A 26,986-nucleotide genomic window follows, 5' to 3' on the forward strand; every position below is an offset into this window, starting at 1 on the left:
AGACACGGCAGCTAGTCTGTGAGCGACGGTGCGCTCATTTCTCATTAGTGGTTAACATACTGGGATGCATGACGTTGGTTGATTGAAGTAAAAAATATAGGCTTAAAGCTTGTTTGACCGAATCACGGTTTGTCTAGGTCTAATCACACAAATCATTTCCATACATTTTAGGCATAAGATAAAGCTCACTTCGGTATTATGAGTAAATCCTCCAATAAACAATGGAAAATAAATACGGTTTTAAAGTTTCATTTGGAGTGATGAAATGTGCATTCTACCACTTGACCACTAGAGGGAAGACATGTTGATTATCCATAACATGTTGTAACATCCTGCCATCCTGTGTTTACACATTTCCCTGAACAAAACAAATGTCTGCAATCCTGAGATCCCAGAAGTGCATTCAATTGACAGACCCTCGTGGATAATTTGTGTAAAGTCCCCTTTGTTCACTTCAAGTAATACTTGACTAATATGGAAAGTCTGACTGCCTATTGGTCTGTATGTACATGTATTATTAAAGATCACATTGTGTACCTTGCAGTAGGCACTTGCATGTATGTCTGACAACATGTCACAGTCAGGACGTACCCAAATAATTGCACCAATCCCTTGCTGCCACACTTACCCCACGCTACATCCCAGTCCGCCTCCTCACCCCACCTCCTCACCCCACCTCCTCCTCACCCCTCCCCCTCACCCCTCCTCCTAACACCTCCTCCTCACCCTACCTCATCACTGCTCTGGGTGTGTTCCCAGTAAAAGTGCAGCTATTATTGGATAAGATTCAGCACTGATACAGGCATGTCTGTGGTTATAAAGGTAGGGCCATCAAGTTCAATCAAAGCACCTGGTGATAAATCCTTTATCATCATATCACCAAATTATTCTTTATTTGAAATAGATTCTGTGTTCCAGAAATATTTAATCAAGGACATATGTTAAAGCCACACGTTTGTCCTTATAGAATAACAAGAATGACCCTGTGTCCATGGAAACAGCGGCATAACAACAGTCAGATTGGTTGTATATGGTCATGAGTAGAAAATGAACAGTACTGTATGTATAGGGGTATAATTGATAAGCGGTATGGTGCACACATTTCTGATTAGCGATGTTTAAGTTAATGGAGGCATGTGGGTTGACATTTTAAATATAGACTAGTGCTATATTTGGCTAAATATCTGTCTGTCAAGGACTTATCATATAAACCATGTCTTTAGATTATAGGTCTAACCGATACATAATAAGGCTCAGTTTGCCATGATGATGACATCTTTCTCAAAACAAATGTGACCATGATGAAAGTTTACAGTTCCACAGGTTTAGATACGAAATATGCATTCTACCATTTGCCACCAGAGGGAAACCATATGTCATTTCAAATAAAACACAAACAGATCGTAACCATTATGCAACTAACAAGCAGGACCACTGGTTGGTATTATTTTATCAGTTTATTTCCAAACACATGAGTCATATTTGGTCTCACATAGCTATTGTCATGTTTAGTCCCATTCATTAAGAAACAATTTTGGTAAATCCCTAAAATGGCATTTGAGAAGGACAGATGGCAATGTGTTCCTCTTATCTTTAGTCAGAAAAGGTTAACAATTCAAAATATTCTACTGCAAAAGCTAACAATTTGAAAGGTTGGATCCATGGCAGCATATGAACAGCATTTAAACAGTACTGGATCAAGGATAGCTTATATTCAACTGGCAACATGAATTATGTGACCACACGTTGTTGGTCCACCTCTTAACAAACATGACTCTTTGTCTTTTCAATAAGCAATTCAAATGTATAAGCCGCCTGTCTAGATTAACCACTCAAAGTATTGCATAGCTCTGGGATACAATGTTTTATTTACTTTAGAAAAGAGAGGGAAGTGGACAAAAGGATCCTATTGTTTTCCATGAGGTCTTCAGACTAGTCTTCCTTCAGAACCACAGTCATCCTTTGTAGCTGCTCAAACATTTGGCATGATCTGGTTATGTAGATGCCAGACTGGCTATTAAGTGCAACATGTTCCATGGAGCCATTCTTGCAATGCGTATCTAACTGCACATTCCCAAATTAGCCGGCACAAACAATAGTGAATTAGAATATAAAATATAAACAGGCCTGTTCAGCAATGATTCTAGTGACGTTACTGCTGCTGCAACACATCTAAACATACAAAAATAAATCACCAAGCCTCTTTGAGGCTGTTATCATGTTGATATTTCATTTGTTTTTAAAGCTATCACAACTGTTGCAAATGGACCGATTGCCTGGTAGGACGCACAAACACAAACCAGCAGAAGCACTAAGGGGAGCATCCCTGAGGCGCCACACAACGTGTTGGAAGAGTATAAAAATATCTCATTAGAATTCATATTCAATTGAAAATACACGAAAAACAAAAAATATACAAAACAATAAACTATTAAATATTATAAAATAGATTTCATGTGGGGGTTTGAGATGATTTCCCCGAAAATACAACTTATTTCGTTTTTTTTTTACATTACAGTTCAAATTGCAGCATGGTTGTCGTCTGTAGAAAGTCTTTTGTTTCCTTATATCCCAGCATGCACCACTGCTGCAGTGATCTGTAGTTATGTCCAATCACGCTTCTCTTCATTCCCAACTTCAACACTGGAGGCTGGAGGGAAAATTGTCCATGTCGTTTATCGTCCGTCCTCGCATTCTGCCTCAGAACAGAATTACACTGAACGCCATGGGCCCTACGGTCTGTTTATTAGGTCTGATAGGCCCTCTGAACCCCAGCGGCCTGTGATCCCCAAGGGGTCCCTGGGAGGTGCAGGGCAGGTGTGGTAGGGAGAGGTGCAGTACAGCTGACAACCCTTCGCTCCGACCATCTACTCATAAAGTTGGCGTGTGTCGTAGCTAAGCTTAGCCGTGCTCTATGTCGTAGCTCTGGCTCTCTGTGAGCTAGCTTATTGTGCCCACCAATAATAATAATAATAATTATAACAAAATGCAGGCTGGATTTTTCACCAAGCAGGGAGGGTTTTGGTTTCCCACAAAAGTCAATCCAAACCGCTCCCCTCCTTATCAGAGGTCAAAGGTAAAAACCTGACCTGACCTCACGACCCCACCCCTCCCCTTCCCTTCTCCACACCCGTTGTGTTCGCCTCCGTCCCTTGCGTGTTACCGTGGTGACCCCGCCCCCCGGCTCCGTCAGTAATAGCGGTTGAGGCTGCGTGTCCCCGGCACGTCGGGCTGGCCATTCATCCAGATCTCTCGGATGATTCGCTCCCGCTCCTCCAGCCGCTGTGCCCGCTCCAGCTCCTCGGCCGACGTGAACACGTTGGTGTTGAGCGTGCGCTCGAAGCGGCGGCGGCGGCGCGCCGACACGTCCGACGCGGTGTCCCACTCCGAGTCCGAGTCGCTGGAGTCGTCGTCGTCGGTGGAGTCGGCGGCCAGCCGCGCCCGCTTCTTTTTCCCCCCGCCGGCCGAGCCGGAGCCGTGGGGGGGGCGCTGGCGGGAGGGGCAGTCGGTGCGGCAGGAGATCTGCACCACCAGGGCGAAGAGGGTGAGGAAGAGGCCCAGGCACACGCCGCACACGAAGAAGAGGGCGCCACGCTCTGGGTGGTCTGGTGGAGAGAGAGAGAGAGAGAGAGAGAGAGAGAGAGAGAGAGAGAGAGAGAGAGAGAGAGAGAGAGAGAGAGAGAGAGAGAGAGAGAGAGAGAGAGAGAGAGAGAGAGAGAGAGAGAGGGAGAGATGAGGAGATAGATCTCATTCAATAATCAAGTCAGATATACAGTATGATCATTTGGGGGTTTTCTCCATGTCGAATATCATTCTGAGAGGAATGGAACAGGCCCTCCATTTAAATGTAAAAATTTACAAATATTTAGAAATAAGCCACTAGCAGAGAGGAGGGCTAGCCTGCTTACAGCAGGTGGAAAGTTTGTTTATTTGAACAAACGCGCAGCACATTGCATCTTGTAGACAGTGTTTATTTGAACGAACAGAACAGGACAGAACAGAACAGGAAGGACCCCTAACTACCCCTGTGTCAATTTCAGCGGCTGGCTGTCAGGCAGTTGACTGTGTGTGTGTGTGTGTGTGTGTGTGTGTGTGTGTGTGTGTGTGAGCGTGTTTGCAGTGCTTGTAGATGTAGCGAGGTTTCTCTAACTATCTGTCTGTATTGTACTGTGTCTGTATACACTCTTAGCTATATTTACTTTGTTCATGGTCTCTGGTTAGAAAGAGGAAACATTTGGATTGGACTACAATACTGTTTACTCTGATGTTGTTGTTTAGGAGCATAGTATCCAACCTCTGGAAACTTTCACACAAACATACGCAAACGCACTCATGACAGCACTGGTAGCTGTGATGTTATTGAGAGCATGATGATTCTATTAGACCTTATTACAAGAACCCCCCACCCATCAAGTGTAGATGTGGATTGGGCTGCTGATCTGCCCATTGAGATGCGGCATTAGCATTAAAATTAGCATCATAGCTTCCTACCTGCTATAAAGGTATAGGCTGCCAGTGCGTCACTGATAAGCGTCATGCTTGGGCCAGAGGTGGAGTTGATGAGGGGGTGCATGTCCGGGCCTTGTGGAGGTCCTCCTCCTCCTCCTCCTCCTCCTCCTATGCCTCCCACACTCTCTCCTCCTCCTCCTCTTCCAACAACAGCTCCTCCTGGTCCGGCTCCTGGAGATTTCTCCTCCACTGGGTACGAACCCGACTCCCTAACACGCTTCCTCTCTTCAGGGAGAAATGAAAAGAAACACAAAGCAAGTCCATGAAGAGGTGATAAAAACATAAACCCCAACGGAACAATATGGCAATACGGCATGTGTCTCAGGAGATAGAGCGGGTTGACTGTAGCCGGAAGGTTACTAGCTGAATTCCCAGCTCAATGTCGAGGTGTCTCTGAGCAAGGCACCTCACCCTGACTGCTCCTGACGAGTTGGCTGTCACCCTGCGTGGTTGACTCCGCCGTCGGTGTGTGAATGTGTGAATTAATGGATGTAAGGCACTTTAGGTCAGCAAATCCAGTAAATGTAAAAAAATAAATGTAACAGTAACATCTTACTCAGTAATATAAAGCATATATTGTGCTGCTGTACTGTATAATAATGTTTGTTGAAATGTCCTCATTCAGGCAAAGAGTGATTCAATGGTTTACAGTCAGACAATGGTGGTACCAGTCAAGGTAATTTACTGTAAGACAAACACATTCCATACAGTTATATGTGTGTGTATGTTTCTCTGGAGGCTCAAGACTAGCACAGGGTGTACATGCCTTCAGCACACGCACACACACACACTCACACCGCACACTCACACACACGCGCAAATCCACATACAGCCAGGCCCCGAAGCAGCGGTGTGATTCAGAGCTTATCATGGCATCTCAGCATCGTGAACACCGGGGGAAAGCGCACCACATGCTCAAATGTTTTGACTTGGGGGAGGCGTTCAAAAACCCCCACTCTCAGAATGCCAAAGCAGTGTATTTACAAATGGTCCCAACGGTTTCCCCTTGGTTTCCCCCCACAGCCTTTATCCCGAGCTCTCCCTGCGACCGGGGGACGCCATGCGGTTAGTGTGGATGTGTGTGTGTGTTTGTGTGTGTCTGTGTGTGTCTGTGTGTGTGTGTGTATGTGTCTGTGTGTGTGTGTGTTTGTGTGTGTGTGTGTGTGTGTGTGTGTGTGTGTGTGTGTGTGTGTGTGTGTGTGTGTGTGTGTGTGTGTGTGTGTGTTTGGGTGTGTGTGTGTGTGTGTGTGTGTGTGTGTGTGTGTGTGTGTGTGTGTGTGTGTGTGTGTGTGTGTGTGTGTGTGTGTGTGTGTGTCACCTGGTGGAAAAGTTCTACAATAGCAAACCGTTATTCAAGAGTTTATCATGAGAGTTGGTTATTTTAATATTTCTTGTGGTAAGCATTATTCAATCAATAAATTGAGTGGGGAACACTGTCAGCTGATTTGGTCTTTACTGAGTGCATAACACGGCAGCAATTCATAATTTGTTCAATTGTTTTGTCCTGTATTATCAGGTGCCCCCCCTATAGACTTGCGCCTTCCTAAGGACTGAGAAATGAAAAGAATGCTAGACATTTTCTTGTCTTGCTCATATTGATGAATTGTCAGAATTGGGTTATCTGTACAAAAGCCAGTGGTATTAGTTTTGCACTTTGAAATATGCAAAGTATGTTCAGTTGGTTTCACTTTCCAATAAGGGTTAACCCTAACGCTGTTAAATAATGTACAAATGTTAGTTTTTAAATTATTAGTTAGTCACTTAGTCAACATGAACACCATTACCTTAGTTAACAAGAACACCATTAGTCAACATGAAAACCGTTAGTAAATGATTACTAAACCATTAGCAAACTGATAATTAACTGAAGTTAACAATAAAGGTTTATTTATTCCTATATATGCATTAACTATTGTTAATTAATGGTTAAACGTTGTTCCCTTAGTAAACAGTAAAGTAAACAGTAAACAGTACAGTAAAGTGTTACTGTTCAGTTTACAGTTTACATTTACAATAATCTACACTGTACCAAAATTGTTTTTTCAGCATCTTTAAAAGACACTGTGTTTTGAGGAGTATTAGGGAGTACCCAGATGCTCCAGGCTGCTGACACATTTTACAGCCTCTATCATGTGAGACGGTCAGGTCAAGCAGTGTTCGACTATGTCACCATCTCAAATTCTAGAGAAACTGACCACATTGGAAGCCTTTCAAATGTACTCCCGGGATCCGGTGCAGTACCCAACATCTGTTTCTCACCAGAGCCATCCCATGAGGTTGTACCCACACAATATCCAGGGCCAACACATGGCTGAACCACCATTCACCAACATAATGACCACTTTATACCATTTTAAGGAAACCATTGACTTTGGACCTGGCAACAAGTGGCTTTTGGTGAGTATGAATGTGTAAGCATGTGGGTCAGTCAGCCACCGTGGTTCTAACAGGCAAAAATTGGTTGATATTAATCTGGTTAACTAATTGTGGGAGCTGGCATGAGACATGTGTTTTGAAATGTCCTATCAGGTGGATCTGCTGGCGTGGTCGCGTGTCATGTCCAGCTGGATGCGTGGAAGTCTAGATCATGCAGGCTTTAGAATTGTTTGGTGCATAATGGGAATGGGGAGGTGTGTCCATGTTTTAATAATATAGCAGGACCAAGAAAAGGACACGACGGTGACTGATCAGAAGGAGTGATTGCAGTGGACGTATTTCAAGCTTGTTTCGAATGTGCCCGAAACTGACCTTACTGTTCACTGTTCCCAAACATCGACATAACAACCCCCCGTCCCATCCTCCCCCCTTGCACTATTAAGTGAACTGTCGACGGAAACCAGTTCAACTAGAAGAGAAGCAGGTATGAAGGGAGGAAGTTAGCGAGGTCATGCGTTACAGGTCAGTCCAGCACCCCAGGACACACCTCTCTGCCTCCCCCCTATCCGCTGCTCCTTAGTTACCTCTGGGTCTCTAATTAGCGAGGAGCCAAGCAGAACAAGTACTGGTTCCATATCACACGTCCTCTATCACATTGTCTATCTTTGTGTGTGTGTGCAGGAGAGATAGAAAGATAGTTACACACACACACACACACACACACACACACACACACACACACACACACACACACACACACACACACACACACACACACACACACACACACTGAGAGGGGATTGTGCTCACCTGGAACAGTGTCAGATGGCCTGACTACGGTCCCCTGTGGGGGGGCGCTGTCTCCCACCACGTTGGGGTCATGGGCGCTGGGGGACAGAGGGTCCACCGGAGCACTGGGTTCCGGCTCCTGGAGCAGCTTCTTGGGCACTGCAGAGGAAGGCAACAAGACGGAGTGAGAAGGAGCCGCATGGGGCCCGAACCTGGAGGCCAGGCCGGCATGGTGGGAGCTTAGTAATATTTATGATACAGTTATGTTGATGCTTTGTTCTTTGGAAAAGTTCCACGGAGAATAACTTCACACGTGATTTGTGAAGCAACCGAACAAAACCAGAGAAACGTCCAGCAAATGTAGCACAACATGACATTTTGAAGGTGGAATAGTACGCGAGAGGCCGTGTGTGTACGTGTCCTCTGGACATGTGTATTAAGAACACGCGGCAGTGCAGAGCTGTGAGGCACAACAGTGTCGCTGACGCATCCATGCCGGATGAGGACGCGCCGTCAAAACAGTGATTCACACCCTCCCACGGACCTGCGTCATGACATTCCCGAAAGCTACGCACAAGTCGTCCCCCCCCCCCCCCCCCCCCATCCCACCAGACCGCAGCTATCTCACAGCATCCCGTGAGTCAGGTAACCCACCCAGCAGTCTGTCTTGTGACCCCCCCCCCCTCCCCCCCCCCCCCCACAAAAACCTTCCCTTCACTCCCATCAGCTCCTCAATAGTAAAATAAAGCAACACACACAATGCAGTGTGTGATACATTCCTACCCCCCCCTCCCACCCTCCCTCCCCCACATGTGGTTGAAAACCTTGGCCACGCTCCGGGCATTATGCTGGTGTGTCCCTGCGCCGCGACACGGCTGATTTACAATACTGCGGGCCACAGGATTTGGCCGTCCGTCCGTCCGTTTGTTTGTCCTGCTTGTCTCTCAACAGTGATTACATTCTACTGTGCTGACCTCGGATCAGACGCATGTGTCTCTGTGCACAAAATAAAAGCCTTCCTAGATGTTACAGATGGACTCGCCAACCACAGTATCTTGGAGGCATTTTAGTGTTCATTTGGATTATAGGAAAAGCAAAAGTCACTCTGTTGTCCCCGCATCAGATCCCAAACAGCTCAATGATCATTTGATTAATAAGAGATATAACCATGAATATTATACAAGAGCATATTGCTTTATTCCAAGATAAAGCGTTTCTGAGTGAGCTTCACTTTGAGTGTGTTTGTCTAAATCAGAGAACGAGGCTCAGGGACCGTTTAAAGCAACAATGCATTTCATATTCAACAAATGGGTGGAAAACAATAGAGGGAGGGGTCTTCAGAGACCCCTCCACTGAGCTTTACTACAGACTGTGTTTTCTCTGGCTGGCAGTGCGCAAAAAACAGAGGCTGAAGTTGGAGTCAAGGATCAAGTTCTATTTCATTCCTACTGACCGCCAGAGGCGGTGCTTTAGCACTGGATGTTCCATCTCGCGCATGCGCAGGTCGAGTAATTATACCAAAAAAGTCACCTGTGACACCTGGGTGACCCGAGAAAGTCTATATATTCCGGAGTCACCCGAGGTTCTGTTCCTTCTATTTTCTCGCGGTAGCGTACTAGCAGGACACACAGACATTGTTTGTTGTAAGAGATACCATATTAGCTTGTCGCAAGTAGCCTTGTAACCCAAGGGTTGGTGCCTCGATTTAACTTCGTCCACCAAGGGCTGCGACTAGCAATTAGTTTGATTTCGGCAGGGGTGAGTAAAGTGTGTAGGCTACGCGTAGTCGACTATCCGTCGGCTAGCGCGGCAGCTGATTTCACCTTTCTACCCTTTGCTTTAATTTGCTTAGAGCATTAATTGGCACCTAGTTTTTCAGTCGCTGTGTTATTCTTTCGGTCTCGCACCGTTTCTCGGGTGCGTTCGCCTAAGCCCGGTTGCTCATTTGTATGCGCCAGTGCGCGGCTTGGGGTCCAAGCCGCCGTCACTGTATGTATTTAGCCAGTTGCGCTCTTTGATTAATCGCCAGTGAGTGGCTTGGGTTTCCAAAAGCCGTCACTGTATTTTCCTGGCGCCGTCACTCTATTGTCGGGCGCATTGTTGCTCGGGTGCTCTCGCCTGTAGCTTGATTGCCTAGCCTGCGCTGATTGCTCTCCGGTGGGCTGCTTGGATTACCAAGGCTCGCCGTCACTGTGTTGTTGCCGGGGAGTCGCGTCGTTGCTCGGGTGCTCTTGCCTAAAGCTCGATTGCCTAGCCTGTGTTAATTTGCTCTCCAGTGGGCTGCTTGGGTTTCCAAGGCTCGCCGTCACTGTTATTGTCGGAGTCAAGTATCGCGTCGCTCGGGTGCTCTCGCCTGTAGCTCGCCGTCACTGTTATTGCCGGGCTGTCGCGTCGTTGTTTGGGTGCTCTCGCCTAGAACTCGATTGCCTAGCCTGTATTAATTTGCTCTCCAGTGGGCTGCTTGGGTTTCCAAGGCTTGCCGTCACTGTTATTGTCGGGGTGTCGCGTCGCTCGGGTGCTCTCGCCTGTAGCTTGCCGTCACTGTTATTGTCGGGGTGTCGCGTCGTTGCTCGGGTGCTCTCGCCTAAAGCTCGATTGCCTAGCCTACTGATTAATTTGCTTGCAATTAATTTGCCGACATGCTAAGCGCCCATAGTTGTGTCACCTGCATGGCCTCCCTGCAGGCGGAGGATGGCCATGACCAGTGCCCTGCGTGTCTCGGGGTTGAACACCTCAGGGAAGCAGTGTCAGATAACCCGTGCATGAACTGTAGTTTCATGCCTCATGCACTGAGGCTAGCTAGGTTGGCTGAGGTGGAGGGCAGACCAGGGTTGCCCCCTTCAGGTCTTGGTCCTAGTGGCACCATGCGCCGTGCCTCGGCAGCTGGGGGACCCCCCGGGAAGTCCCGTAAGGTCGAAAACTTGGCGAACCAAGTGAATAAGCTCTCGGATGAGGTTGCTCAGATTAAAGCCCTCCTACAGAACCTCCAACCAGCTCAGGGTGTACCAGCCGCGGCCCCTGCGGCTGCGCAACCCACTTATACAGAGGATGACATGCTGTCTACAGCTGCGTCCTGTAGCCTCTTTGCAGAGGAGGAAGAGCAAGCGTCCCTTGCCTCTCAGGCGTTCTCTCAAGGGTCTCTGGGCGGCTCGGCTAGAGGGTCAGTGTCCGGCTGCGACACTGTTAGACCAGCCGTGCAAATGGCCCTGGCAAGACTGGGGTTGGATGAAGCTCTTGTTTCATCTGCACCTGTGAACGCCTTTTTTCCACAGGCCGCTCCACCTTCCGTTTTCTCTTTGCCCCCCTCTGAGCTGTACATCGCAGAGCTTCATAGATGCTGGCCAGATTCAAGGGCTCTCTCCCATCACACTAGTGATAGCAGAGGTCTGGCAACTATGGCCAATGCTGATTCTTATGGCTTGGACCGGTTAGCTCCGATTGAGCCTGCTATAGCGTCCCTGGTTGTCTCCCCGGACGAGGCTCTGAGAACCGATGCGCGCTGCCCTCGGCCCCAGTGCCGGATTACAGATGACCTCCTTACCAGGAGTTACAACATTGCTGCCCGTGTGGGACGTCTTGGGAATTCGCTCTCTCACATCGTTCTGGCGCTGTCTCAGACTATACGTGGGTCAGGTGCTGATCCTTCAGCACAGACCCTCAGTGATGCTTCACTGCAAACTTTTGCTTACATGACTAGGGAGCTAGGCAGGTTAATGTCAACTGTTACGTTGGCGCGCCGCCAGGTTTGGCTGGCGCAGTGTGTCGACGGACCCTCCGTTCTCTTCCAGTGGTCCCAGGCCAGACATTTGGGCCAGCTGCTCTTCAGGCCCTGGAGCGAAGTGTACAGGTTGGCCAGGCTAGCCAGCAGTTTGCTAGCTTACGGCGTGCACCTCTGCTTCATTCTAGGCCGGGGGCCTCTGCGGTACCCCGTGCCTATAGGTCTCAACCACGTTCAGGTGGACAATCGAGGGGCCAGCACTTCTCAGCACGGGCTGACCAGCGCCGTAGCTCTGCGCCACGGGTGGCATTTCAGGCGCAAGAGGTTCGGCGCCCAGCCGCCGCCCCCCCAGGGCCCCTAGGGGCAGGGGGGGTAGGTACTGAAGTCCAAGGGCCGGTCGTCGGACGCTTTTCTCAGCAGCACTTGAGCTACTGGCAAGAGCAGACCACAGACCCTTGGATAGTGTCCACGCTATCCAACGGGTACACACTACAATTCCGACGCCGGCCCCCAACTTTCAGCGGGATCAAGGTTACCGTGGTCACCAATCCCGACAGATCCCTGGTCCTGAGACAGGAAGTAGCCACCCTCCTTGGGAAGGGTGCTATCGAAGTAGTAGAACCACAAGAACAGCTCGATGGGTTCTACTCAACCTACTTTCTGGTACCGAAGAAGGATGGCGGGTTTCGCCCCATTCTGGACTTGAGAGGGCTGTATCAGTTCCTCAAGGTTCTTCCCTTCCACATGCTGCGTGTTGCGGACGTCCTCCAGGCTATCGCTCAGGGGGACTGGTTCGTATCAATAGACCTGAAAGACGCTTACTTTCACGTCCCTATTACCCAGCGTCACAGGCGGTTCCTCCGCTTTGCTTTTCTGGGCAAGGTTTACCAGTTCAGGGTTCTTCCGTTCGGGCTGTCTCTGGCCCCGCGTATATTTACACGGTGTGTAGCAGCAGCCCTGTCACCATTACAGGCCACAGGTATGGCGATACTGCCATACCTGGACGACTGGTTGGTCATTTCCCCAACTCGGGAGCAGGCGGTCAGGGACACAGCCATGCTCCTCAGCCATGTGGACCGGCTTGGCCTTATGGTCAACTTTACCAAGAGCAACCCCTACACCATGTCGGGTTGTGAGCTATCTGGGGCTGGTGCTCGACTCGGTGGCCATGCGAGCCTGCCTCTCTCCAAAGCGCGTAGCTACCATTCTGCAGCTGCTACAGCGCTTCAGGCGGGGGAAGTTGCTGGAATACAGCCTCTTCCTTTGACTGATAGGTATGCTGACCTCAGCATCCATGGTGGTCCCACTAGGCCTTCTGGAATTGCGCCCCCTTCAGATCTGGGTGAATGGTCTCCACTTGGACCCCAAGTGGCAGAGACACAAGATGGTCAGGGTGTCTGGGCGGTGCCTTCGGGCCCTCAGACCCTGGAGAGAGAGGGCATACCTGATTGCGGGGTCGCCCTTAGGGAGGATAGCTTCCCGGCGGGAGGTTGTGGAGACAGACGCCTCCCTTTCCGGCTGGGGTGCAGTATGGCAGTGCAGGACTGTCAGAGGCCAGTGGGATGCCCAGCAGAGACTGGAGCATATAAATGTGCTGGAACTCCTTGCGGTGTTCTTAGCTCTCAGGCACTTCCTTCCAGTTCTGAGGGACCGACATGTTCTTGTCCGGACAGACAACACCTCCACAGTCTACCACGTCAACCATCAGGGGGGCACCAGATCGAGGCAGAGCCTGCGGGTCACGCAAAGGCTCCTTCCGTGGGCGTTCCCCCATTTTCTAAGCCTGAGGGCTGTCCATGTTCCAGGTGTCCGGAACACAGCGGCAGACCTTCTCTCTCGCCAAGGGCCACCCCCCGGAGAGTGGAGACTCCATCCGGAGGTGGTGGGGATGATTTGGGACAGGTATGGCAGGGCAGTGGCGGATCTCTTTGCTTCCGAAGAGACCACCCACTGTCCCCTTTGGTTCTCCTTGACGGAGAGGACCAGTCCCCTAGGGCAGGACGCTCTGGCTCATGCTTGGCCAGACAGCCTGCTTTATGCATTTCCCCCAATTCCCCTTTTACTGGCAACGCTGGACAGGGTCCACCCCCAGGCACCCTCCACTAGGTTGCTCTATGCAAACAGGTGGAAGTTGTTTTCACAGTGGTGCGTGGCGCGGGGCGAAGTCCCGGAGACCTGCTCAGTGGTAGTGATACTACACTTTCTGCAGTCTGTGTTGGACAACAGAAGAGCTGCGTCTACCCTGCGTGTTTATATGGCCGCGATCTCAGCCACACACGCAAGGGTGGATAACCAGACGGTAGGGTCCAAATACCTAATCAGGCAGTTTCTGAAGGGAGCCCAGAGGCTTCAACCGCCGGGATCCCTGAGGGCACCATCATGGGACCTGAAAGTAGCTCTGAGGTCCTTATGTCTACCCCCATTTGAGCCACTAAGTCAGGCAGACCTGACGCGGCTGTCCATGAAGACGGCATTTCTTCTTGCCATTGCAACTGCAAAACGGGTCGTGAACTCCATGCCTTGTCAGTAAGCCAGGCGTGTTTGCGCTGGCACGCAGATGGGTCAGGAGTGGTGCTCTGGCCGAACCCATCCTTCCTACCCAAACGATTGTCTCCCCATCATGTAAACCAATCAATCGAGTTGGCTGCTTTCAATCCCCCAGGCTCTCCAGGGGGTGCAGAAAGAGTGTCAGACCTGTTGTGCCCGGTGCGGGCGCTTAGGGCATACGTTGAAGCGACAACCAGCTTGCGTAAGACAGATAACCTCTTTGTCTGTTACGGGTGCTGCCCTGTCGAAACAGAGACTCTCCCACTGGGTTGTGGATGTGGTCTTGAATGCCTATAGGGCACAGGGGCTCCCTATGCCTTTGGCCGTTAAGTGCCACTCTACCAGGAGTATGGCTACTTCATGGGCTGCCTTGAAGTGGGTTCCACTTCAGGACATTTGCTCCGCGGCTACATGGTCCTCATCATGTACTTTTGCCCGATACTACAGGGTTAATGTCGCTGCTCCTCATCCTGTGGCGACGGCTGTCTTGTCGGCGGCTTCGAGCCCTTGATTGAAGTGAGCACTCTTCGTGACCTTTTTGGTATTAGTCATCCAGTGCTAAAGCACCGCCTCTGGCGGTCAGTAGGAATGAAATAGAACGATAGTTACGTATGTAACTACGGTTCTATGAATTCCGGATGACCGCCAGAGTTCTCTGTCACTCAGACTTCTCAGATTCCGCGAGAAGATCCAGTTGGAACAGAACCTCGGGTGACTCCGGAATATATAGACTGTCTCGGGTCACCCAGGTGTCACAGGTGACTTTTTTGGTATAATTACTCGACCTGCGCATGCGCGAGATGGAACATGGAGTGCTAAAGCACCGCCTCTGGCGGTCATCCGGAATTCATAGAACCGTAGTTACATACGTAACTATCGAACATATAACAGCTTGCAAATATTTCCAACCATCGGAGGGAAGGGAAAGCCTGCTAATTTAACTCTCTGCAGCGACTGACAAAAAAACCCAGAAATGTCTGAAACTCTGTTTCATCTATTTTCCTGTTTTGCCTAAGCGTTCGGGAAGCCTGGTATTATTCCGGTATCGTCTTCCGCGGTCAGCCGCAGCTGTCCATCATCCAAATAGGTTTAAACAAACGCATGCGGACGCGGTGCACGGACCAGATTAGCTTGGAACACATTCAATAAACACAGAGGATCCGGAATACAGCAGCGGTGGTGGCGGCGGCGGCGGCGGTGGTGGTGGTGGTGGTGGGGGGCAAGGAAAGAGAGGGAGAGGGAAAGAATTTGAGAAGTCTGATTGGTTGTGTCGTTTGCCGCTCTCCTAATCATAGGTCTTAACCCTCCAGCCCTATACCATGCTGCCACCAGCCCCTTGCTTTGCTCTGATTGCAGCCTTCTGATTGACCCTAATTAGCTGCACATGTGGCCCGGGGTCAATGATTGGATGCAGAGCGTAGGAACATGTTTTTATGCACACACACACACACACACACACACACACACACACACACACACACACACACACACACACACACACACACACACACACACCCACACACACACACAGGCCCCGATCAAATACATGCAAACGCAAACATGTCCGAGACGTGTTTGTGCAGACAGAAACACAAAAACGTGCAGACAGCCTCTGTCTCTTGATCTGGGACAGGATATGTTCCACAGTCCTTCAGGTCCCCTTTAATCGAACCACGGGAGCGAGACGCATCTCCTCCACAGCTTCAACCATCCGTTGGTCTGCTGAGCAGCTCGGAGGGAGAGTGGGTACAGGGATGGCTGCTGCTCGCACCCAAGTAATGGTGAATAAACAGCAAATAAAACACTAACTCCCAATTAAAAGCTTAACACAAACCACACTCACAGCGGAGCCAATGAGCGCGCCGAGCCAAGCGCCAGGGAGAGAGCGGAACCGAGGGTCGAGAGGGGGAAAAGGGAGGGGAGCGCGGAAAACAAATCCCGGCCCAATGACCTGGAGGTATAATGACACGTTGCTCAAAAGAGCCCGGGCAAATCAGACCAAGGTTTTTGTTTCCCAGTCCAAAGCGCGGGACCCGCGCCAGGACTCAGCCCCCTAAAAGCTTTGGGACGCCCCGGGGGGACAAGAGAGAGAGTGAGAGAGAGAGAGAGAGAGAGAGAGAGAGAGAGAGAGAGAGAGAGAGAGAGAGAGAGAGAGAGAGAGAGAGAGAGAGAGAGGGAGGGAGGGAGGGAGGGAGGGAGGGAGGGAGAGAGAGAGAGAGAGAGAGAGAGAGAGAGAGAGAGAGAGAGAGAGAGAGAGAGAGAGAGAGAGAGAGAGAGAGAGAGAGAGAGAGAGAGTGCCCATAACAATGGACCGTGTTTACACTGGCACCACCCTACTGTTTTCACTGGACTCTGGAGGGGAGTGTGTGAGTGGGTTTGTGTGCCTGTGTTTCTGTGTATGTGTGTACGTGTGTGTATAGGCCTGAGTGTATGGGCACTTATGTGTATGCGTGCCTGCGTCTTTAGTGTGCGAGCATTGCAGTGTGTTCGAGTGAGTGTGTACTTGTGTGTGTGCCCCAGCAGGCGAGCGAGGGCAGAAGTCCACGTGCACGTGTGGCCCATGTGCTGACCAACGCAGAATGGGCTGCAAACGTATTAAACAGAGCCAAATCCTCTCTATATAACACAGATTACTCCGTCAACCCAGCAGGGTTTGTGTGACAGCGTTCTGCGGTCATTGCCAGGGAGGTACAGCACAGTGAGGCACAAAAAGTCAGGCCCTCATAGAAATTAGTTCCTCCAGACCGATGTAGGCCATTTTTAACCCTACTGGAGTACGACTCAAATCTGTGCTGGCATGCATGATCCAGGGTTTATGTATTTTCTTTAAGATTGCTCCGACCATGTTTATGATGGGTGAAGCAAGTGGACAGCAGCCATGGTTAGTTTTGAACTCTTTGACCAGCGGCCTGGGGGACGTGCAGGGGGCGGAGGGACTGCTTAAACACTGGGAACCAGAGGGAAAGAGAGAGAGAGACAGGAGTGTGTGTTTGTCACATGGAAGAGGACACCGGAGACAACTCCTGAGACTAAACACTGAGATGGGGATTAGGTGAGGACCAGGGCAGTGAAACACAGCCAATATGCTCTGGAACAATGTGGCATCGGTGTGTAGTATATTTGTGTGTTTGCGCGCACGTGCGTGCGTGCGTGCGTGCGTGCGTGCGTGCGTGCGAGTGTGTTTGCGTGTGTGTGTGTGTGTGTGTGTGTGTGTGTGTGTGTGTGTGTGTGTGTGTGTGTGTTTGTGTGCGTGTGTGTGTGCGTGTTTTAAGAGCCAGGGCAAAAGCCTCTGGTTTCAATCAGACCACGGCCATTGCCGGTTCAATCTACAATATAATAACTGTTGTCTGATGCCAGAAATCTCACTTCATACGCGTTCAAAAACACACACCAACACACACACACACACACACACACACACACACACTCCAACCAACACACAGCCTTCCCTGCACTTAGACTCACACCTCTGAAGACATCTTGCGTGTTTGTATTCAAGCGGAATATGTTTCACTTAGCTAATGGAATTCCTGAGGAGAGCAACCTAGAGTGAAAAGGGCAGTACACACACACACACACACACACACACACACACACGCACGCACACACACACACACACACACACACACACACACACACACACACACACACACACACACACACACACACACACACACACGCACACACACACACACACACACACACACACCACACACACACACACAGCCAACACCACCATGACAATATCCACCTGACAGGATGTCCGTGTGTGTGTGTGTGTGTCTTTGTGTGTGTGTCTTTGTGCGTGTGCGTGTGTGTGTGTGTGTGTGTGTGTGTGTGTGCGTGTGTGCCTGCTCACACATGTGCATATAGGTAAGGCTTATGGGGATTCCAGGTCCCTGACCCAGGGCCAAGCCCAGGCATTAGCTCAGTGTTTATCTTTGTGGAAGCCGGAGCCCCCTGGCCCCCCTGACATGGGTCCCAGTGACGCAAACATAAGTGAGGTTGGGTGTAGTCAACACTGTGGGGCATGTGTTGGGAGAGAGAGGGATAGTCATGCTCATGCGCTGGTGGGACTATGTCAGAGCTCATGGTAGCTATACTCCTTCTCCTCCCTACACACAATGGACAGGCTTTGGGACAGTTTAGGGGTTTGGGACAGGTAACTTGAGTTGCACAGAGGTTGAGGCCGGCAGGGTGTGTGTCTGTGTGTGTCCTTTTGATGTATTCCTCTGGCCCATTTTAAAGCGAGAACATGGGCCAGTCAAGAGGTACAATGTAAGTGAGATGGAGAGAAAGAGAGAGAGAGAGAGAGAGAGAGAGAGAGAGAGAGAGAGAGAGAGACAGAGAGAGAGAGAAGGGGAGCTTCAGGTTTTTTTATACAAGTGCAGCTGATTGCGTGCGAGCCCGTTTAACAAAAAGCCGCTCAGCCGCTACCATTAAAAGTCAATTTTAGAGCAGTGTAACACTGGCCTGACAAGCCTACTTTTTGTGTAAAAAAAGATTAGCAGAAGAAAATGTCCAAGTGGAGGGAACATCCGGAGCGCTCTGATTGGTCCCTGGGCTCCGGGGAGGGGGAGGCTGAGCTGATTGGTCCCTGGGCTCCGGGGAGGGGGAGGGTGAGCTGACCCGGGGTCTCTGGAGGCGGGTTAAACAGAGGAATGTGTGGAGCAGCAGCGGGCTGGCAGAACCTCAGCCTGATGCGGTCGCTGCGCCGGGCCGAAGACAAACAACGCACACCAACATTAAGGCTCATTAAAAAGAGAGAGAGAACTACAGGCACCCGGGTCCCTGGGGGTCCCTGCCTGCTGAGGCAGAGCGGGACGGGTGGAGGGGTCCGAGCTGGGGGTAGAGTCGCTCCGGAGGTACTATCTAGGTTTAAACAGTGTCACAGATCGTTTGCCCAAATCATACCCTGCTCGGGTCGCACACACACACTTCAAACACCAGATACACACACATAATCATGCATACATGTGTCCACACGGTCTGTCATTAGAACAGATGCAGAACGCTAAATAGCTGCCGCTGACAATTTGAGGTCATAACAATGCGTTAAAAAGACCCCCATTTTAAACCCCTCATTTAGACACATGCACACACATGCAGAACCACTACACACACAAACACACCCTACTCAACCTATTCAACGACAGCAGGAGAGGGTTGTGATCAGACTGATCCACCAGCCCAGTAGGCTTACTATTCCCATATTTGGATGTGTCGTGGTATCCATTTTTGTTTTTCACCAAGGAATTCCGCAGCTCTTAAGAAACACGTTGTTTACTGGAAAGCCTTCTGCACACTCATCAGACTACAATCCACAGAGAAATAATTTTCTGATCTGTCTATTTATGGAAATCTAATAAAAGACGAGAATATAAGTGTTGAAAATGAATGTGGGATATTTTAAAGCACAACAACTCTTCTTTAAGGTCCCATGACATGCCACCAGGTGTGAGTGTGATTAATCGTTTCACATCTAGTTGCGACACGTCCACCTGTGATGTCATAAGGGGCAGGTTTTCCAAAACGGCTTGTAACGGCTAATCACACCACATCTGGTGGCATGTCATGGGACCTTTAAATGGTTGCTGTTTAGTCTGGCAATGTAAGGCAACCTGAATAAGAATGATGAATCACTGGATTGTTGTGTTGCCATGTTGCTCTCAGCATACATCCACCCCAACCCGCCTGACAGACTTCTGTAAGCAGCACACCAACACATCCAAACCTTTACACAAAAGAAACACTCATCTCCCAACTTCCGCTCTCATCCGTTTGTGCGTCCTTTTGTCAAAGCCCACTCCCTGTTTCCAGACATGGCAGACGTAGCCTCCGGGCATTGAGCCTCTACACATTTGTGTCGTTAGCACGTCTCTATGACAACAGCAAGGTGGACCCCAACATACCCCAACCTACAGACCCCCACTGCCGCCCAGCCCCTCCACTGTCAGACGCTGCCCTGTGTCCACAAGGATGAGGCTGTCTCTGTGTCATCAATGAGTGTAGCCTGCCTAAATCCCCCCCCACCACCCCTAACCCCATAGCGTGAATAGCATAGAAAGCCCTTGCTTTGTCTAGAGGCAAATATGACAGAAATAAAGACCACAACATGTGTGTCATAGCTCTACGGTGGAACTAACTTTAGCCGAGGAAAACAACTGCTACAATTTAAAGGGACGGGTAGATGAATCGCTGTGTGACCATGGACTAATGTCCGTGGCTGACATTGTCTTGCTAGCTTTTTGTGTGCTGCATTACTTCTTTCAAACACAATAATCTAGATGCAGTCTTTAAGGCCCAATCCCATTTCTAGCCCTTACCCCTTCCCCTTACCCCTTCCCCTTACCCCTCCCCCTTACCCCTCAATACAGAGGGGTAAAACGTTCCCCTAAGAAATGGGACGCCCCTCCATTACGTGGCTTCATCGTCGCTGACTGCTATGTCAACAGAAGCCACGAGTAGGCATGTTTCAGATCAAGCATACGTTGCGTTGCGTGGCCTCACATAACATAATGAATTAGTGGATAAAAACGTCAGAAATGCTGGCGTTAACTTCCCTATGTGATGCGACGCGTCACATGGCTTTAAAAACTCGCTGGATCTCCATTGTAACTCTGTCCGTCTGCTTTTCTGTGCATATGCTCTTTCAAATAAATGCAGACATAAGACACTCCCCTCAACATATCAAAACATTGCCATAGGATAGGATAGGATAGGATTTTATTTGTTGTCATTGCACATACACACAGGTACACACAGGTACACACAGGTGCACACAGGTGTAACGCCAAACCACTCCCCAGGGAAACAAAAGGCATGCCATAGGGAACAACAAAACCAACTTACTTAGGAACCAATATTTGGTGGAGTTCACATAAAAAAAGGTATGAACAATGATAAAAAATAAAACAAAATCAAATTAAATTTAGCTCGGCTACACACACACACACACACACACACACACACACACACACACACCAAAATACTAAATTACAACAAAAACAATGGTCTCGTTTGGTTGATACATTCATTAGGCAATTGGTATAATGACACAGACATTCAGTGGGCTATTGAGCTCAACACAGAAATACCAAAGTAGAAAACAGACGCAAGAATGAAAAGATTGAACAACGTAAGACTCACTCCCACTGTTTTCTGGCGATCATTTTCGATTTTAGGAACTCATTGTCCCTGGTCCCCCTGAAATTAATGAGCCGTCTGGTCTCCTGTGGTGTCCCTGAGGTAAAGGTGGAAAGGAAATCTTCAGTTTGACAGGCGAGCGACGTAGCCTAGGTGGCAGCTTTACCGATATCAAAGCAGTGCGCCGGTATAATCAACCAAGGAATAGTAGTAGTAAGCATATCCACTGCACACAAATGTTACTTGAAACCTTAACATGTCATGTCAAGGGATATCGGATATCTATCTCAACAAATAGCGATAGCGGAACACATTAGCATCGGCTTCTAGTGATTCAAAACAAACTTGACTAGTGAATCAAAACAAACTTGACTAGTGATTCAAAACTAACTTCACAATTAAAAACCGCTCGAAAATAGTATTATTACACCAGTCTGCCGTAATTAAAGTGCTGAAAATACTTACATTTGTGCGTGTCCTTCGCTTGAACCATCGCTGCTGTTTGTTTATTTGGCGATTTCGGTTGGCCACTAGAGAGCGCTAAAATCTTGTATAGTTCAACGGTTATTTACCGTTGCGTCATGTTTTATATCGAGCTCAGAGATCGCATTGTCCGTGTATGACTTCGAGCTGAATATACAGTCAACTTTACATCATGAGTCCGAATGATAACAACTAGTAAAAATGCATTTTCGGCCGGATTTTCCTCGAAGCCCTCCCTTTGAAGTGTGGTCCTTGGATAGCTTCGTTTCAAGCTACGTTTTCGCTTCGTTTCAAGGGCTACGTAGCCTTTTGTCTTCGCCCTACCCCTTAACCAAAATGAGAATTGGGACACCCTTACCCCTTCAAACCAAGGGGGAGGGGTAAGGGGGAGGGGTAAGGGGTAGAAATGGGACGCACCCTAAATAGACCACATTATAGTGAGAACAACCTCGAAACGCTGGATTTAGTTTTTTGCTTTTTTTACCGAAGACTAAACAAAACTATTGTGTAAAGGTTGGAAGCATATATGTATGGTTGAGGTAGTGATATGTTGTTATACATAGTGAGTGACCTTAGAGAAGCATGCATTGCTTCAGACATATGCATTGCTTTTTCAGTAAAACCCAGCCATGAAGAGATAGATGGTATGCCATTGTCTGTAAAATACATGAAATGACCAGAGCTCTGCCCATAGTATTATAGCCCTCGTTATTCTTCATTCTTTTTTTTCTGCTTACATATGCATTTCTATACATTGCTGTGCAGTATATGTGTGTTTGGGTGTGTATACCATGTTTTTCTTTTTTCCATTTATGCCTGTATTGTAAGTGATAGATGGGCATATCATAACAATCATCTTGAGCTTTGCCTTGAGTGTGTGGGACAGGCTCAGTTTGTTTGTAAGCGTGTGTGCGTGTGTGCTAAGTGAGAGAGCAGGATGTGCTCTTCATCACATGTTTAAGGATTGCCGAGTATTATTCATTCCTCATGTTAATAAGCCCCTTAACTATCCACCAACACACACATTGGCTTAGATGTATTCACCGATTTCATAGAGTAAAAATCCTTCCTTCTCCATGTTCATTGTGTTTAACTAACAAAGCAAAACAGAGCAGAATAAAAATCCAAACGCGACACTTTACTGCGTAAACATAGAGAGGCACTTACCTTGAACTACAAAAAGAGGAAAAAAGCACAAGCAGAAATGAAGAAGGTGAGCGAGAAGGGGGGAGGAAGAGTAGGAGAAGGAGGGAGAGGACAGTGGGTGCCATAAACAACTTCTGAAGAGGACTTTTAAAATAAACACCTGCCTTAGTGGTTGAAGCACCAAAAGGCTATGTTTGTGCGTGTGTGTGTGTGTGTGTGTGTGTGTGTGTGTGTGTGCGTGTGTGTGAGTTACAGCACCACTGGAAGGAGAACATGCCTTCCAACCCATACATCTTCACTACCAACAGCAATGCAGTGTCTATTTTATACATACAAGAGCAATGGGATACACAAACACTCTCTCAAACACATAGACACACAGACACACACAGACACAAAGAAACGAACACACACACACACACACACACTCAAACACACAGACACACAGACACACTCTCAAACACACAAACAAATTCCTATTTACATTAGGAATCTCTTTTTCCCACAGCTGAGAATGTCTGCTTCCCAATCTCTGTTTGGGGGGCTCCAGTGGTGTAGTAAATCTGTCGGCCGTAGCGCTGCTGCAGACCCCCACTGACGCTTTAGGTTGTAGCGCTCTCTGGTCAGAGCTAGTTCACGGTGGTTCCCTCTCTGCTGCTCTTGTTTATGTGTGTGTGTGTGTGTGGGGGGGGGGGGGTTGACACGAGACAGACTCGCAAAGAGCATACTGCACACTGACACACAGGTCAACATCTGACACCCAAGGGCCGCACACATTACACCCAACACCTTTCCCCTTCAGTTCACCGCCGAGTGGGAGCGGAGAGGGGGAGGAGGAGGACCCCATGAGGTATAGGAAGGAACATATTCAAGAGCGTGGAACAATCCAACATAGACCCATCCAACAGACATACACGCGTATGAAAGTGATTGTACAAGCATGCCCATGTCCTCGCCAGGCCGCGATCAATAAGGCTGACGTGCTCCAAAGCAGCTATGTGGAGGAGTTCCCATTTCAACCTCCCCACTGGCTTATAGCTAATAGTGCAATGCTCAGGGCCCCTGAGGGCCCTTGTAATGGGGACAGAGGAGTTTCAGGGAGTGCAGTTCGTGTTAATTGCGGTCGAGGCCCACCCATGAGTTCAACAACATTGAACATTGAACTCATTCAGGCCACCTTTCAGTCCCAGCCTCAACAGCAACTCAAGAAGAGTTGTTTAAAATATCACTCATTCATTTTCAACACTTATATTCTCGGCAGTTTTTTCTACAACGGTGTTCCAATTTTTTTTTCTTAATGGCTAACGTCAGCTTGCATAGTTACAGAAGTCCTGGATCCATGGAGGCATCGCTAAACAAACAGAGCAGGGAGGTCTGGGCTTTGCAATAGCTGACCATCATCCACATCCATTAAAAACAATCATGGAGGTGGGAGGACAATGTCCAGCTTTACAGTGTGGCCTACCATTGTACAACTCTGGAATATTCTGGCAACGAACTAAGGCAGAAAGTAAGAAAGAAAGTAAGAAAGAAAGAAAGAAAGAAAGAAAGAAAGAAAGAAAGAAAGAAAGAAAGAAAGAAAGAAAGAAAGAAAGAAAGAAAGAAAGAAAGAAAGAAAGAAAGAAAGAAAGAAAGAAAGAAAGAAAGAAATTGATGCTCTATAAATATATCGATACAGTTCTGGCTGAAGAGCATTTTGGCTTCACCTTAAAAGATTCACTGTCCTCTTCAAGGGGCCTCCTGTTCAGATATATGACTGAAGATGGGAACATGTTTACCCAGATATGCTTACACAGCCCCATCACTCTTGTTTTTCAGTCCGGAGAACCGGGCGAAAACACTAAATTATATCTGTCCACTGGCAACCCCATCGCTGTAGCCTACAAGGCAAAGGAACTCTCATTCATGTTGATGGAATCCTGTCAGAGAGGTAAAGTCAATCTAAGTACAAAGCAGAGCACCCAGAGAATGTAAGACACAGTCCACCGGCAGCATTCAGAACCCAGCCAGCCAGAGCTACGCATAGTGCTCCATCACAGAGCAGCACACAGGTAAGCTATATCTAGTAGCATGGATGCTAATCCAACTTTCTTCCCCCCTGCCTATGAACCCCCTTTCCACTGCCTCTTCCAACACTGGCATGGCCCAATTACACGCCGGTGTCGCGTTTCAGACAGGAAACAGATGGTTAGGGAGCGAGGAGGAGGAGGGGAAAAGAAGTACGGGACTGGACCCGATCGCCGATCTTTCCAAACTCTTTCCCAGCTCCCCATCTCACCCCTTCATCTAATTCTTCCAGCCTTTTTAATCCACCCCTCTCTTACTCGCCCACTCCTGCGATAATGTGCGTTAGCAAGCACATAGACACCGACCCTCACCACCCCACGGGCGCACGCAAACACACATGCACACGAACAACGCTCCATCATCCCCTATTCATCTTGCGGGCGGAGGGCTGGAGGAGGCGGGGCCCGGCGGGGTCTGGCTGGAGATCACAGTGGGTTTGGGCTGCCCTGTGACATCGCTAAATGGCCAGGGCACTTTGGCCCTCTGCTATCCCAAGGGGGCTTGGCAGGGGCTATTTCAGTCACGGGACACAGTCCATATGAAGGAGAAAGTACATTGGTGTGACCCTGCTGTGAGTTAGCTTCCAGAATGTCATTGTTGTGCGGGTGACCCCGTCTGAGAGCATGCACGCTTTTGTGCATCGATAGATAGAGAAGAAGAGTGAGGTCCCCCAATGGGAATGCAATGACCCCCCGCGGTGACGCCAGACAACAGTGGTAACAACAGAAACACCCGCCCTTATGATGATGACCTGTTCCAACAGGTCAACAGTCAGACTAGGTCAGAAGTCTAAACAGGGTCATTTTCTATCTCAATGAACAAAAACACAACTCTGAAAGTTCAACAGGTGAGCCTCTTCAGAAAGACCGTTCATGAATGAGTTTTTTCATCCTCGAGTCATTCTGTACTAAGGACTCATCTCTACGCCTCCTTCTCGAACCCTCAGCAGACCATCGTGGCAGTTTGCTTTCGCACACCCGGAGAACACATGAAGTCCGTTAAGCGCGCCCAGCGCTAACCCCACGGCAACCGTCTGACACATTCCGTGGCTTAGAGAACAACGGCTGAAGGGTTCGCTGGAAAGGTCTTTGATCGGCACGCAACGTCTTAACTCACGCTTAACTAGACACATTTAATGGCATTTATTGCTGACTAAATATGATGCTGCCGGGTTTATTTCACTTTGATTTATTCAGTTGATAGATTGGTTTTGCCATCCTACTAATGTGATAGTTATAATAATAATATGTAGTTATGTGTAGTTATGCAGACCTACTTTGATGGTGACTTTTAATTTTACAGAATGGAAAAAAAAATCACTCAACTTTGTTCAGAGTTCAAAGCCGTAAGTAAAGAGTGAAAAGCCCTTTAACAATCCTCAACTTGAATAAAATGTACACTGATATATAAATCTATAAAAAAGCAGGGTTATGTATTTTGTACTTCACTCATACCATAACATTAACATGTCCCAATAAACTGTTGATACCAAACTCTTGAAACAAAACAAAATACCAATATCTAAAACTGATGATTGAGCAGTAACTCACCCCGAATCTCCACGCTTTGACAGCAACACACAAGGAATATCTCATTAAAAAAAAAACGGCGCCATTTCTTTGTGGCTCGGCAAGATACTTTCATGGTTAGATATTGAGCCTACATGTCCAAATCACTGCATGTCCCACCTCGGACGCAGACAAACGCTGAACCGGTCCGACAGACTCCACTCACTCTGCTTCGACAGCTATTTTAACACTTCAATCTCTTATTGGAGGGTGTTTCATCTACGTCACGCTTAATTTAGCATGTCTGCTAATTGCTTAAAATAAAGAAAAACCTCTTAATATGGGTGTGATAAAACTACTAAAGCTTTGGCAACCCCAGAACACATGTTTACCCTCGGTCCAAACAAGCCTCCAAAGTGGCCCTGACTGAAAACACACCGCAGGATCAGGCTCTCTGATAGGAGGTTGGGAGGCTTAATTAGAACGGCACCCTGTAATCCCTCCAGTCTTTATTGAAGGGCGATGCGGTCTCTTGTGGGATATTTGGCCTTCTGCATGTCTGCAGGCTTCTAATAAGCACTCAGATTGAAAGAGTTAAAACGAAATGCACACTGGGTTTGATTGGAACCTTGTGATGACTGGAAGCCTGTGATGCATCAAAATGACATTTTATCTTTGTTTTGCTGTCGGTTTCTTT

General features: G+C 48.5%; 1 protein-coding gene across 1 annotated transcript in view; it reads right to left on the bottom strand.

The window, feature by feature from the left end:
* Positions 1–1,438: 1,438 nt before the first annotated feature.
* The window catches only part of LOC132449530 (protein eva-1 homolog A), a 31,842-nt gene continuing 6,294 nt past the window's right edge, over positions 1,439–26,986 (bottom strand). The window contains exons 2-4 of the mRNA XM_060041215.1: positions 7,696–7,833; positions 4,492–4,734; positions 1,439–3,605 (exon numbers count right to left, since the gene is read on the bottom strand). Coding sequence (XP_059897198.1) covers positions 3,190–3,605; positions 4,492–4,573 — 498 coding nt within the window. The 5' untranslated portion in view covers positions 4,574–4,734; positions 7,696–7,833 and the 3' untranslated portion in view covers positions 1,439–3,189. The remainder of the gene's footprint in view (positions 3,606–4,491; positions 4,735–7,695; positions 7,834–26,986) is intronic.

The sequence above is a fragment of the Gadus macrocephalus genome, chromosome 21 (assembly GCF_031168955.1).
Source record: "Gadus macrocephalus chromosome 21, ASM3116895v1".
In the NCBI taxonomy this organism is placed as follows: Eukaryota; Metazoa; Chordata; class Actinopteri; order Gadiformes; family Gadidae; genus Gadus; species Gadus macrocephalus.